At 41.9% G+C, this 16159-nt stretch overlaps 1 protein-coding gene across 1 annotated transcript in view; it reads right to left on the bottom strand.

The window, feature by feature from the left end:
* Positions 1 to 3246: 3246 nt before the first annotated feature.
* The window catches only part of BABAM2 (BRISC and BRCA1 A complex member 2), a 134848-nt gene continuing 121935 nt past the window's right edge, over positions 3247 to 16159 (bottom strand). The window contains exon 12 of the mRNA XM_083497233.1: positions 3247 to 7199. Coding sequence (XP_083353359.1) covers positions 7136 to 7199 — 64 coding nt within the window. The 3' untranslated portion in view covers positions 3247 to 7135. The remainder of the gene's footprint in view (positions 7200 to 16159) is intronic.

Here is a 16159-nt window from a genome sequence, read left to right as displayed (position 1 = left end):
AGGTACTGTTAGTGCTTGGCAGGAAGACGGCTCCTCTTTACTCAAAACTCACCTTGTTCTTGCTGAAACCAGAAAATGCAATCCCGTTTCCTTGGTTCATCAGCAGGTTAAGGGAAACTGGGATTTGGCATCTTGAGGCAGGCGGAAGATGCCGAGAGATGGTGCGAGGTCTTTTCAGATGAGGCTTTTCTGATAATGCAGAACAGGAACACAGAAAGCTGCCTTGCACCACTAGAAGTTGGTGTTGATGTCTTGAGCTGGACGGACTGATTGACAGTGACTCTCTAGGATGCCTCTCTCCCAGCCGTTCCTGAAGATGAACCTGGGACCTTCTGCATGTAAAGCTGAGGTTCTACCACTGAGCCATAGCTCGGATGATATTTCTCAAATCAGCATCTCCACTGCATCAAGGGAATCCACATCCTTTCCTCTACAGAGCATGGCAGTTGTAAGGAAACCGGTTCCCCCAGGATCCAAACCTATGTTGCAGCTGCAGCTGCTGCAGGGAAATGCAATTATCCCTCCAATGCGAGGTTTCATTACTTTGTGTATTCTGGTATATATGCCTGAGTTGCAGGCACCTACTGGATAGTGACCCTGAACTCAAAGGCGGGTTTCCCACTCTAACTGAACCTGGCTACTAACCCGATGATTATGTTCCACATCCACTATTGAGGGCAGCATGTTTCTGAATGTCAGTTGCTGGAAACTGCAGGAGGGGGAACGTCCTGCACGTATGCTTCCCATAAAGGTCTGGTTGGCCATTGTGAAAACAGGATGCTGGACTAGATGGACCACTGCCCTGATCCCAGAGTCTCTTCTAAAGTTTGTACTCTTTCCCCCAATGCCTGCATTGTTTTAATTCTGCCGTAAAAAAATAATCAAATGTAGTAAACCTTTTCTCCACGATTACAAAGATGTGGGGCATATTTGGGTGTCATTTGAACATTCTGAACCCCAGCCCAGGGAGACACAAGTTCAAATCCCTGCTGAACTCTGAACCATCACTGACCACGTACTTGCAGCCCTGCCTACTGCACAAAGTTGTTGTGAGGATAAAATGAGGAGGTGGAGGAACCATTTATGCTACTTTGGGGGATGTGGCACAATATAAACTTTTGGGAGGAAGTGTGGGATAAAAGTGAACCAGCCAAATAGGACCACCCTTTGCCAACTGCAGCCATATTCCATCACTGATGGGACTGGTTTGTTTTCTAAATGTAACCTAATGGGGATTGCCCCATGGATGTGACAAATTTTCCTATTGACTACACCATGACCTATATCCACAGAGGCAGATTTCAGGACATTTCTGGACGGAGCATTTTCTACATGTAGCATTTTACGAGTGGTGACTCAGAGCACTGGTCAACCACAATCCCCATGTTCTGGATTAAAATCCCCGTGCCAGCAACTGCTAAGCCGGACATGTAATCATATTCAGCACAGGTGGCATTAACTGTTGTTGCAGCAAAACAGTCGCCATAGACCTAACCTTCCCGCCCCAGTCAGATAAACAGGAGTCCTAGCTGTAGATGCGTTAATAAGATACCTTATGCAAGCTAGCGCTGCAATCTTTCCAGACACACAAACCCCCAATGTGTTTTTTCTTTCTTTTCCAAGGCAATTATTAACAATCTTTTAGCTGTAGGGGATGGTGGGTGAAAAGAAACAACATGTCAAACTGAAATCCAGCTCGAATTGTCATGAACAAATCCAGAGGCACGACAAAGGTACCCTGGCTCACTGGCAGACTTAACCAGTTTGCAGAAATGACTTGCCGCACTGCAATTCGAGGACTTTTACAGCTCTGCACAGTTGGAGCACAACACCAGAGCTCTGCATTTCATTGGCACGGCTTTGCAATCCTCACAGGTGGAAAAAAGGAAACATTATGGCTTCAATACACTCCGATGAAAACATGTAGCGACCCAGAGATCAATTTTCGCTGCAGGTGGCTTGCAAAGGACATTTATTCAACAAGAACGCATTAATTCTTCAACCAGTTCTGGAAACAAGTGCGCTCAAGAGAGCTACCCGCATGAATAATGTTAGACTTTTGCTCTCTATTTATTCTGAAGGCACCTGCAATTAAGCACTTGCCTCCTTTCCAGCTATTTAAGATGGGGGTCTATTCTTTATTGACTTATGAAAGCCCTCACATTTAGATACTTTTTTCTTTTTAAGTGGTGCCGGGGACTCATTTGATGGTTTGGATGGTGGCCTTGGCAAATCAGCGGGGCACCTGCTAAATATTCTATGCCTGCATTCATTGTCCATTTCTTGACACTTCAAACATTACGCTCAGCAATTGATCTTGGCCTCCCCTCTTGCCCACATTCCTCCTCCAAAATTAATTGCTGTGCAAATCAAACTGCTGCTCGGTGGTGGAAAAGAGTGGCGCATGTAAACACAGGTGAACGGGAGGCCTCATAAGTCCCAAAGGCCTTGCAACACAAGGCACAGCAAGATGCGACGGCGGCAGCAGCCAACCTGCATCCTGTTGATTGTCTGTAGAACAGGGATGGGGAGCAGGAGCCACAAGACTGGGAGGGAGGAGGAACTGATCCTCCAGTAGCCTGCACTTTTTTCACAAGAAAACAACTGCTTGAAACTTTTCTGCTTTTCTCTTTTCACTGTAAGAAGAATTACTTGGGCATAGTTGAGGGAAGGGATGAGGAGCACAGCAAAGAAAGGGCTGATCCACACTTTCTCTTGTCCCGCTGTTTCCCCCCAGGGGCAAACAGCAATTCGAGTTTTCTCTAGATAGACGTCTGCTCTGATTTAGCACTGAAGAGCAGGTTTTCTCTGGGAAAGGAGCGGGGCAAGGGTGAAACTGCTCAGACCTGTGCCTAGAAAGCATGAATCAAGCGGAATACTGCTTGGACTCGTGCTTTCTAGGAGCAGGTCAACTGGAAGTATGGAGGAGGGATCAGCTGCCACCAGCCCATTTTATAAACTGCTCCATCCTAGATAGGCTTAGATTTAGGGGGAGATGAACCAGGTTAACACCTGGGGTGCCAACTTTGGAGGTGCTCGTCACATACTATCCATTCACAGATGAAACAACGTGCACAGTTTGTTTTCACTGGCAAAGCTGGAAACAGCAATGTGGACACCACATTTTCTCTATCATTACCGTCCTCACCTGGGTGGTGGTGGTGGTGGTGGTGGTGGTGGTGGGGGAATTGACAACGTTGGTGCCCTTTCAACAAACAATGTGAAATGAGAGGAATTGCAATCGGATCCCTGCATGGAAACGTACGATTTTAATGACAAGAGATAAATCATGAATGTAGATCATTTCTCAAACTCACGAACATGGGCTACAAATCCAGCAAGAAGGTATTCAAAAACTGAACCAAGGAAGGGAGGGGGAATGCCATAGAAACTTCCTGCCAACCCTTTGGTCTCTGCTGGTATAGACTGAGCAGCAGATCCAACCCTGTACTGGGCTCTGCCACCACCACATCACATCTGTCTGGGCTCATAATGGACATTTAGCAACATGTATCTCCTATATTTGCATCCTTCTAATTGCTCAGAATAGCCGAGTCACCTCAATTTCTAGTTTCACAAGTCTTTGAAGGAGGTTAAGCTTAGAGATACTGACTTCTGAAGGGGACCCCGATAGCTTCTTGGCTTTAAGGGTGATTTGAAACCAGTCCAATTCATTTTCATGCAAGTCTTTTTTCTTTTTTAGGCATCCATGTAAATATAAAGTATAAGGAGAATATTGGCACAGATGTCAAAGGATCTTATAGCTCTTCCAGCTAATAACAATAAAAGCATTTCCCCCCCCCCCATGACCTATTACTAGCGATACCCTTGATCTGCAGTGGCTGTGTATGATCAAGTTCCCACATGCTAACAATAGGCTTCTGGTTTTTATAACCATAAGCCAAAACTTCCCTCTCACCAGGCTTTGAGAAAGAGGAGGGCAGCCTAGTCAAAAAAAGGTAAAGACATGTGTGCATCAATAGTGGAGCCCACAGTACTAATTTAATGAAAAGAAATTACATGGCAGAAGTGAACCGACAAGATTTCCCTTTCTCACACACTGTTGTCAGGTTCACTAGAAAACAGAAGTGAAGGTAATAAGTGAGTAGCTGCATCTGGAATAGAAGTATTTTGGGGTTTTTAAAAACCCACTGTAAACCAGCTATAAAAAAGTGACGATGCAATAGTTTGGGAGAAGGTTGTCTGTCTAAACGAGTGGCTGAATGGTGTCATCTAAAAGGAGAAAAGAGTAAATGTAGAAGCATGCTTACGGGTACCTGCAGGTTACAAGTGAGGCAGTTTATTTTGCAAAGAAGCAGATGGAGGCGATTAGCTTCTCACACTTATTATTCATCCAATTCTATGCATGTATTTGGAACTGAGAACCTGCCAATTTGTGGTTTCTTAAATGCTCATTAATGCTTGGCCATGCCAACTCCCTGGAAAAGACCCTGATGTTGGGAAAGATTGAGGGCACAAGGAGAAGGGGACGGCAGACGACAAGATGGTTGGACAGTGTTCTCGAAGCTACTAATATGAGTTTGACCAAGCTGAGGGAGGCAGTGGAAGACAGGAGTGCATGGCGTGCTCTGGTTCATGGGGTCATGAAGAGTTCGACATGACTAAACAACAACAATGCCAACTTGTTTTTAGACACTGATCCATCACTGATAGAACTGAACCAGAAGGGAGATGCAACCTTGCTCACTTTGGTACGTTCTAAGCATAGGCCACGATGCTATGTACCTGGGACTAAAGTTGCACTGGAGCAAATCACAAAACACATTTTCTACATGGAACTAGTCTACTGCACTTGCTATGGGGAGCAAGGGTCTCTATGTGATCTTATATGGTACTCTGGAAAGCTTCTGGGAAGAAATGGACTTTTGAGTTCTAGATGACAGTTTTTTATATTCAGCATTGTCTTTTTCTAACTTTAAAAAAACTCCACCCCTATATATTTGAATATTTGACCATGTAATTGACCATTATTGGCCAACGCTGACCAATCCTACCTAGAAGCAACTTCAATATAATGTTGGATTCATGTACGATGTAGGAAAATTGGCCTTGTGTGCACATGCCTCAAAAGATTTGAGCCCAACATGCTGGTGTGGAGGTAGAAGGCCCTGTAAGCCACCTAGCCTGGTGAGAAGACCTCTGCCCTCTGAGCTGTATTCAAACAAGGCTGCTCTGGACCGTGGAAGTCCTTCAGATACTTGGGACTACAATTCCCATCAGTCCCAGGTAGCACAACCAACTGTCAGGGGTGATGGGAATGGTAAGGCAGAACACCTGGAGGGCACCAGGATGGGGAAAGCAGATCTAGTCTGGTAAGAAGACCCTGCCCGCTCCAAATTGTATTTAAGCCAGCCCCTTGGAATGCAAGACTGGAACTAGCTACGTGGGTTAGCATTTATTTTACCTGTCTGTTAATTTTGTTCTGAACTTATCCCGCATTAAGTCTAGATTACTTCATTGTAATAATTTATCCTATGATTTTGGAATTGTTGATGCTGTATTGTTTGAATATGCTGGTGCTTAAAAAACCAACATTTTTTACAAAAAATGTTCCACATTAAAAAAAAAATGTTTATTGCAATCTGCTTTGGGCATGGTTTACGGTGGAAAAATGGCATATTTTTGTTTTCATCAGTAAACTATTTGCACTAATGCGCAATTGGGAGCCTTAAAGTACAAATCCTGGTAGTGCAATGGCAAGGGGAAGCAGTAGAGACAAAGCCTGCTGGACCAGGTGGCAAGATTCCCTTGTGCACACAATGCCAGCAGAAAGAGGCCTGCTAACCAGGTGCATCCAATCCCTGGGACAAAGTAATTGGGTAGTAATAATAAAGAGTACTGTCCACTAACATTCTAAGAATGATGTTCTATGGGTTCTATCCCACTAAGCAGCCATTCAAAGTATGACTTAGATACAACCCTATAATGTTAGTTACATTTCGAGGTATAGTGACATATTAGGCAACTAGAGGTGTTCTGGATACAACAGCAGAAATTATTCAGTTTTGTTCTGTGAATCACAACGGAACTAAAGTATGTTTTCCACATGTTATTTATGAACGTTTGATTCCCTGTTGGAAAGCACCCTGAGCTATTTACAAAATATGGGAAGTTAGTCCACGGCTAGTCAGACAAGTGGCTTGCTGAAATGTATCACAGGAAAGGAACAACAAATGGCTCAGATGCTGAATGTACAATTCCTGTATAAGAAAGAATGATGCATCCAATTATGTTTTCTCATAAAGTCATCTAGATGTGAACTAAACCATACATTTTAGGCTGAAAGACTATGCATTAAAATTAATAAAGGTACTAATGACACTTGACGTTAAAAGCCTGTTTCAATAGTGGCATTTGTGTTTCTCATCAGAGCTGTGCCGTGAAACGTGAATTCATCATAACTTACACATTTAATTTTTAGACACTACTGGTATTCAAATGGTAGACATTTCTTAGTAACATACTGGATAGTGACAAGATAGCTCATCTCAGATTTGGTACTGATAACAAGAGTACAAAGCAGAATTCTACAACATGGGGGACTTCCAGTTAGAAGCACTAAGAGTTATGTGCCATCATACTACCTTCTGTAGCAATTAAAATGTTCCTCTGGTTTTGTTCTTTCAGACTCAATTGGAGATAAACCTTGAACACAAATAATTACAAAGGCATAATACGGCAGTACTTCGTCTAACAAGGCTTATTGCTCAGCTATTTTCTGTTTACTTCTAATACGTCAAAAAGTTGAAATTCATCACGGAAAAGTTCACAAGAAAGCCTGAAACACTGGTATAGAAAAAAAATTCATAAATAAGGCATCACATCTATGCAAATTATTTTTAATTTTGATCACACAGATAAAATAAGAAATGTGTTTGCATGTAGGAAAAATGAGCAAAATATAGCAAAAAATGTTTAGTCAGCCAAGGTCCTCATATAGACAAGAGTAAATTCAATCTGTGGTGATCACAACAGCACCCCAGAGGCAAAACACACCAAGAGACTGAAGTCCAAACTACTTGCGGGAAGCCATCTTGCAATTTGTTGACAGGCAATGGCATAAGACTCTGTTTGGCATCCTTGCAGGATGAGGTTGTCTCCCCCTTCTATGATCTTAGAGTTTTCCATTGGCAAATGCTGCCTCCTGGAACTGAGGGACAAATGTTTTGAAATGAGCCCTAGTGGAGGAAAGAAAAGGGTTGAAGTTAGTAAAGAACAACATTATTTACTATTATTATTATTAGAATTTATATACTGCCCTATACCCAGAGGTCTCAGGGTGGTTCACAGAACGAAACAGAGAACATGCTGCACAGGGCAAGATCTTCTAATGTGCAAACCTCAAGAGAGATTGAGAACTTTTCTCAGTTAAAAATCTCCTTGTGTAACACCTGTGCCTGCCTCAGATCAAGTCTAGCAGCACGATCTCTCAGCCCCAAATAAAGTATAAGGGATATCCTTGCTATGTCAGAGGGCTATATTCCTCTTCATTTAAAAAACAAACAAACACCAAACAGCAGATATGTCTCTTAGGTCTTGAACCATGACCAGTTTGCACACTTCAATCTTACTCTCAGTGAGTTTCCCTGTTATTTATACCCCAGCCACTCTTTATTGCAATTCTTTATTGGTGTTTTGTCATGGAATCTGTTATCATTCCCACTGAAATAGATTTTGTAGGCAGCTAAGTATCATCAACAATGGCTCTCTCTCCTGTCTCCCTCAGCCCAGATATAATAACTCTAATTCTTTTAAACTAAGCAGAGCAGTATTTTGCAGCAATCAGCATGAAAAATGTACTCCCCTCCACAGAACTTCAAGAGATGGACATGCCTGACATTGTCTGTCATACCATTTGCTTCAGTGAAGGTGGTAGAGCACGTCTAACATCTTTGATTATCACATTTCTGGGTTAATTGGATTCATCCATGGTGATAGGGCACGGATATTTAGTAGAGCAACCAATGGAGGTAATAAATACTGCAGCTGGTCGTAAACTAAAATCTGCTTTCAGGTAAGTAGCAGAGCAGGGCTGCCAGAGGCAGTCAGAGTTGATCTTAAGGGGATCAGTTAATTCAGGTTTTTTGAGAAAAAACATGGTATTTTACAGTAACTTAAAATCAGAATATTTTGTGTATGTCCTGGAACTGATGAGTGCATTAACTGAACATTTTTAAAAGGTTTAGGTTCAGAATCCTCTCTTGTTCCAATAATGGGCAGAGAATGTTACATTTACCCCAAAGTTGAATAAATTCAAACAGTTTCATGATAATCTGCATCTTGTAATTGAAGAAGAGCAGCAAATGTAATCCACTACTGCTCACTTGCTAGGCTAAAATTTAAATTTGAGCAGACACTAGCCTCCCTTTCTTTTTTCTGTAGAAGAGTTATTCTACAGATTAATATTTCTCTTTCCTCTCATGCTGTTCTGGGTAAATTTCTGGAGAGAAGGTAGCTGTGAATTATATCCTTTGCTTTATTACAATGATTATTATGAAGAAAGTTGCCAAAATCCCAGGCATTTCTTAATACAAATTCTATGCCAAGCATCCCTAAAGCAAGTAAAGGGGGGGGGAGGGAATAGCTCTGAATGTCACAATCTGGATAGAGACATTAGCAGCTTCTGAACTCCAATTATTCCTCTGAATGGTGGAGGTTGGAAAACCTGAGTAACCATAGAATAACAAAACTGGAATACGTCAAAAAAAAAGTAGCCCACTTCCCAGCAATTCAAAACTTCCCTTGACCTAAAGCAGACTCAAGAAACGCTATTGACTTTATCACAAAGACATCTGACCGTATCATAGAAATGCAAGTGGGATCTAGCTGTACAAACAAGCCAACTCCTTTTGAACATTCTGTAGAAGGGGAATCCAGAAGGATGCTGTGCAAATTTCCTCATTGTCCAACAGTGTAAACAATTTGCCACCAGTTCCCTGAATTTTCACACATGTGTTGTTTGACACAAAATGAACCCAATGCTTAAACCATTGTGCAACTAGGCTTCATCAGAGCTAAGCACAACGTGTTTCTTCTTCCTTTCCTTGTTTACACAAAGCTCTGATTTTTGTGACTTGCAGAAATTAGCTCACCCATCTTCTAACAGAATAAAATGATACCTCTGTTTACAATGTCTTGCATGCAATATATCCTCCCCCCATTTTTTTATATTGGCCATTTCTTGTGTTCATATTTTTCTGTAAGAGGCAGTGTTTTATAGAGTGAGTGTATCCCCCACCCATTCTTGGACCTGTGGGAACCATTAACGGAGACAAAGCCTTGGGCAAATTATGCAGTTGCTCACAATATTGGCTTGGTATGTAAAACAAAATACGCCACACTGCACCTTACTATCATCTTGAGGGATGGAACACAGTAAAAATCAATGCAGCCCCCTGTTCCCTGCCTCAAACTGGTTGTTGGAACATGATGGTACTGTCTGGGAGCAAAAGGGTAGACTGCAGAATAAAAAAAGAAATGCAACAGGCATATCAATACGAAACTTGGGAGTGATGCACAGGTTATATCCTCTATCACCACTGCTGAAAACAGACTCAGATTTGTCATGGTTGCCTTAAAACAGGAATACTCTGATCTGCCTTATCAGAGACACTACATTTGCACTTAAATGTACCTGAGACGAAATAAAAGAAATGATTAAAAGAGTGGAGAGTGGAACTGTCAAAATGATACGCAAACTCTGTATCTTTCCTACCATGTCTCATTATATTTGTATGTTATATGGAATTGTTTGAAGATGCTTTTGCTTTCAAGGAAATCGTTTGAATATTTTTAAAATAAATAAATAAACAAACAAACAAAAATCACAGTTTAAAAACCAAACTGGTTATCTGTGGAAAGGGGCACAAACCACTTTATTGGTTAAAGGTCTACAAAGTCATCTCTGTGTGTGCAGTGACCTCCACAAGAAGCGCTGAAAGCTCTTGACTGCTGTCAGTGCAGTTACCACAGGCTGGATATCAACCGAAATAGAAAAGGTGTGATCCTACAAACCCTTATGGTTGCAAAGAGAATATCCTTCCAGCCATGAAGTATAAAACACTCACCACCCACTGTTTAGTGGTCTGAAGACCTCCTGCCCTTTCCACATTTGAATGTATATCTTCTAATTGTCAATCTCATTTGGATATTTATTTGGACATAGGGACTCTGTGTGTCTGTTGTGTGTGTGTGAGAGAAAAATGATGTGCTAATGTGAGCTGAGGATGTTTCTTCTTGTTATATTTGCCAAATAAAAATAAAAGAGGAAATAAGGTGTATGCAGGAAGTAGGGCCAGGAGGAAAGAACTGTGTGCGCGCGCACACACACACACACACACACACATGTTTAGGTACCATGAAACTGGAAGAAGCATGCAAAGTGTAAGTGCTAATTGCACACGTGCCAGTCCAGAAGCCAAAATGTGTATGTGAAAGATTTAGTCAACTTACAACTGGGGTGCAATTTCATAAGAGTTTAAAAAATCATGCTGCAGAATAAGCAAACAAGATACAGCCATACAGATCACCATTAAAAAAAGAAAAAAACAGGATTAACTGCATAATGTTATAAATGTAAAGAGAAGTTACAAGTTGTGCTGAGAGTTTCTTTGTGGAAAAGGAGTGGGGGGAAAGCACAATTATAAACTAATTTGTAACAACTTGAGGGCAAGGGAAGGAGATGGCAGTTCACCTCCATACCATCTGGCATGCCTGAAATGTGGGTAGCTGATACCAGAGTCTTACTGCTACTACAAAAGAGAGATAGATTGAAGAAGCTATTGCCCTGCAACAGATGGAAATAGCATTCAAATGGATAAACAGTTTCCCCATAATTTACAAAAGACTGCGGTGAAAGAAACAAAAAAACAAGTTAATCTTGAGAAGCATCAAAACAAAAAAACGTTTCTGTACATGTGAAATGCGGAACAGAACAATTTCTATTCACGTGAAGCACAGCTCTCTTTTTAGTTGTTCTTGTTTTATCTGTAAGCTGCCTTGAGTCTCTGTCAGGGAAAAAGGCGGGGTATAGATAAATATAAAACAACAACAACAGCAAGAACAACAACAGGGTGGGTCTTGTCATCTGGGCAGCCCAGGCACACCATGCACACTGCCCAGGCTTGTGCCCCAGGAAGGTCATTTCGGTGCTGCTAACACTTCACCCCCGGAGGCGCACTCCATTGTCTCTCGAGACAGACGGATGCCAACAACAACAAAGAATGATGTGATGAAACTTCAAGAAAATGTTACACTTGCCCTATGATTAAATGAGCTGTGCACGTGCTGCTTATATTCGCTCCTAATGTCTATCATATGCCACTGGCATGCTGGATCTTCCACTCTCACCTCCTGAACTTTGTAATAATTTGTCAAGGTACATTTCCTCCTACATGTTTTCAGCAGTTTCGCTAGGCTTGTATGTGGTGTTGATTTAAGCTTCCCAGGTACCATAGCATGTGGGTGACCGTAGATTACCTAGCATTTAGTATTCTGTTGTTGTGCTTGGCAGTACTGGAGTGGAGAAAAAATGTCTTTGCACTTCAAATTGGTGATAGTGTGCAGTCGCTGTACACAGAACCCACACAAGTTATGTAAATTTGTTCAGTTTGCATCAACTAGTGCCGCGGTTCTCAACCTGTGGGTCCCCAAATATTGTTGGACTACAACTCCCATCATCCCTGAGCTCTGGCCTTGCTAGCTAAGGGTGATGGGAGTTGTAGTTCAGGTTGAGAAAGGCTGAACTAGTGCAACATTTATGCTTGCGAGTCCCCCCCCAATCCCCTAAGCTAGGGTCAGTGGTATCGGTGATAGTGAGACAAGAGAGAGGTGAGTGAAAGAAAGTTAAATGTTGCATTTCCCCTACCAACAGAGGGTATAATATTGTATGATTCACATCCCCTTCCTTCACACCAGAGGCACCAACTGCTTTGTATAGCTAGAGGGAGGGATTTAAGGAACTCTTCCTATGAAACCACCTGTTGTGGGGATGTTGGACCACAACTGCAGTGGAGCTCAAGGCAGGGAAAGAAAGGCACTGCATTTCAACCTACACAGTTACAATGGTACCTTGGTTTACAACCATAATCCGTTCCGGAGGTCCGTTTGTAAACCAAAACAGGTTGTAACCCAAGGCGTGCTTTCGCCAATGGGGCCTCCAAATTTTTTTTGTTTGTAATCCCCCCCCCCCAAAAGAAGGGTTGTAATCCAAAAAAGGTTGCAAACCAGGACACACACTTTCGGGTTTGACGTGTTTGTAATCCAAAACGTATGCAAACCAAGATACCACTGTATTTCATATATTTATTTTGAATCCTCCCAAGACAGCTGACAAATGATACCTTGTAATATTGTTGTCCCCATTTTATTAGTGTAACAATTCATTAGGACCCTTCTCACATGCTTCAGCTGCTCTTTATCCTAGCTTATATTCCGTCCTCGTTCTCATCACAGTCTAAATCCATGCAGCAAAGTTTTGTGAATTTACCGTTAGGGAAAGTGGGGGGGGGGGGGGACTGATAGAAATGAGGTTTGTCACACTCCTGTGTGTTCAACAAAATCTGTTGCAAAGGAAGAGGAAACAAAAGAAAGAAGGAATATGAATTGGGTTGTTGTTTTTTAAATGACCCTGTGTGGAGGAACACACTGACTAGGTTAGCTAAATTGTGAGTCAGGGCCCTAGAGTTGTGGTATCTCCTCTTCCTAATGTTCCAAGGAGGACTGATTTTGATCCAGCAAGCTGGGGTTCGAAGTCTCAATAAATACACTATAAGGACATATCAATACAAGGAAAATCATTAGTTTCTTTCACCATACATACTCTAGAAGCTATCAAGGAAAACTTCACATTTCACTTGCTTAAGAAGCACACTGATGCCATGCCATTTGACAGTGAGAGCCTCAAAGCCTTCTTTCCATGATATAACTATTCATGTTGACGTACTTCTATCTGTTAATACTCTGGCTATAGTTGCCCCAGTGCCTTAAATGTCAAGAAGTGTCTTCAAGAAGAAAAAGCAAACATCAGTTGATGGTCCAAAGATGGTTGAAAGTATGAAGTGTAAAGTCAGCACCTAAAGTAGACAATTCATCGCCAGTACAGAATGGTTTGACTTAACCCCAATTTTCAATAGCAAGTGACAGGCCTTTAAGAGAAAATAAATAAATTGAAGAGTAGTCATCAACATTATGTAATGTGCCATTTCCTCCTACAAGACCACTGAATGCTCTACGGTTATTCTTACTTGGGGGCAGTGTCAACTAATCTCACTTGTGCTTCTCTTTATTGGTGGCTTTCAAGAGATGTGCCAGTTATTTCTGGTGTGCTTACCCCCGCTAATTAGTGTTTTCGTATCAATCACTCTAAAGCTAAAATCACAAATATTGTCACAAATATTTTAGCTGCTGGGAAGGGGATGGTAAGCTATATGGATATACCTCAATGAAAATGAAGGATCACAGTTTGATTATGGAAAAGCTCATGTGGAGATCAGCGTTCGAAATTAGCAGGGCGCCAGAGGGCGCATTTGTGAGCACCTCCAAAAGTCTGGATGCCATTTTTTGCACCTGGCTGACACTCAAGGATTACAGAAATGTATGGGCTTTGAAGCCTCAAAGTATATGTTAAGGATAGACAATATATTAAGGAGTTTAACAATAAAGAGTAGAGTGTTTTGAAAACTGAAGCATGGTACCAATATTTTTATTGTCAACACCAAATTAAACATACATTAACAATTTCTGCTAAAATGTGATATTAACAATGTGTTACTTATGTGAATTGGGACACGGGTGACGCTGTGGGTTAAACCACAGAGCCTAGGACTTGCCGATCAGAAGGTCGGCGGTTCGAATCCCCGTGACAGGGTGAGCTCCCGTTGCTCAGTCCCTGCTCCTGCCAACCTAGCAGTTTGAAAACATGTCAAAGTGCAAGTAGATAAATAGGTACCTCCAGTGGGAAGGTAAATGGCATTTCCGTGCACTGCTCTGGTTCGCCAGAAGCAGCTTAGTCATGCTGGCCACATGACCTGGAAGCTGTATGCCAGCTCCCTTGGCCAATAAAGCGAGACGAGCGCCGCAACCCCAGAGTCGGTCACGACTGGACCTAATAGTCAGGGGTCCCTTTACCTTTACCTTACTTATGTAAATTGCGTATTAATTCATGCTTATCAAAATAATAAATAACAAGTGTTGCTGATCCCCTCCCCCAGTGGTGACTAGACATTCTGTTTTGGTGCCCACACCCCGGATCCCATAAGCCAGGGATGTCCAACCAGTAGATTGCAATCTACCGGTAGATCCCTGGCTGATCCTGTTAGATTGCAGGATCCTTAAAAACTCTGTGCAATCCTCCCCACAAAAAGCTCAACAACTCTGGGCAATCCACCCACCCCACGCATGTTCCTCCTCCCTCCAATGACAATGCGTAGATCACTGCCAGTTTTTTTATACTGGGAGTAGATCACAGTCTCTTGGAAACTGGACATGTCTGCCATAAGCCATTTGGCTCTTAGCTTTTCTATCCCAGTTTCTAAGACTGGGGGAGATTAGGAACAGGATGATTATTCACTGTGGCCAGTAAGCAGGGACAAAAGCAGAGAAACAGGCATTTGGAAAGAGCCCAAAGGGCAGTTATGGGGAGCCCAGAGACAGGAGGCACTGGATTACAAATTTGGGATTTATGGGAAACATAGGTAAAGGGTTGCAGAGATGATAGACATATCAGGCTGGAAGATTCACGTGTCTGAATAGAACCGTGAATTCAAGGGCAATTCTGCATTTTTAAAAAAGGTTTCAGGGGAATTGGCATGGTTTCCAAAGTGCATTTTAAGGTATTTATTGACCTGTTTCTTCTCTTCATCTGTACGTAGCCCAGAGTAACACTAAACTTATACAGGACAAACTAAGAATCATAATATTAATTACAACTTCTCTTCTTGCATTTGTCTCGGCACTGCAATCAGAGGTCAAGTGATAAATGGAAAAAGGTGGAAGAAAATGCCTTTCAGAAATATTAACATGAGAACACCATAGTAATGTGGCTTTTATCAAGCATTTCTGTTTATCTTATTAGGAGTCACTCCATCTCAACAGTGCCCAACCATCATGATTTATGCAAGCAGGCCAAGAGTAGACTTTCAGTATCAAAGGCTTTGCAATCCAGACCAAATCCCTTCTAATCAAAATAATTCAGACCAGGGAAAATCTGGAGAGCGTTCCACTCTCTTCCATAGATGAGATGAAAGCTAGAGCTAAACTCAAGAAAGACCAGGGCAAAGATCATATGACTTTGTGTCTTTGACCTATTCATCTCAGACTGTAATTATGATGTTGCCAATTCATAATAATGTCATGTTACATAAAGGATGTCAACAGTGTGGCCACAAAGTGCATCCAAGTTCTTGTAAATCCCTCTGACTATACACTTTTTGAAGCTCAGACTGGTAATTCTAAAGGCTTTATAGTTCCCTGTTCTTGCAGCGACTTGTCCTGAAACAAAGAAAACTTGTTTTGAAAATGCTTGCCACCCACAACAGTCTGTTCTTGGGCATTTGACGAGGAGAGGGCCAACCCTTCCCTGACCACAGATAGTCTGGCTGGCTCTTTTTGTGCAACTCCCAGTAATTAACCTTTAAAAGCACAAAAGACAGATAATAGGATGCTCTGAGAGACAGGGTTACTACCTTTCCAAATGCACTGACCCAGAGACACGCACTAGGGGTGGGGATGGTTATAAAAAACACAAGTGATTTCAAGATATTTAGTTTTATTACTACTTATATAACTGAAGTGATCAAGGCAAAAAGGTGAAATTTAAGAACGCATAGAAACTGATCCCAAAGAGGTATTTTAGCCATAGTGGTGGACAGACATCTGCATGGCTTTTGTGGAAAGTGAAACTGCATCTTGTGCCATGGAAAAACACTTCAAAACTTTTTGGCTCCTTGTGGTTTCGGTGCAATGCCTCCTTGGCGACTGCTTTGGAATAACACAAAAGGAGCTATGGGTTCTTTGGAGGAATGGCAGAGTATTGATGTATAAAATAAAAACCACATGCACCTTCATGTCTGAAGTACAAACACAACACAGCATCTTTTGCCACTAGTCAATTAACTCAAAAAGTGATAGGACAAACGTC

The sequence above is a fragment of the Podarcis liolepis genome (assembly GCF_965112155.1).
Source record: "Podarcis liolepis genome assembly, chromosome: 3".
In the NCBI taxonomy this organism is placed as follows: domain Eukaryota; kingdom Metazoa; phylum Chordata; class Lepidosauria; order Squamata; family Lacertidae; genus Podarcis; species Podarcis liolepis.
Note: the sequence above shows the minus strand (reverse complement) of the source record. Positions and strands in the feature narration are given on the sequence as shown.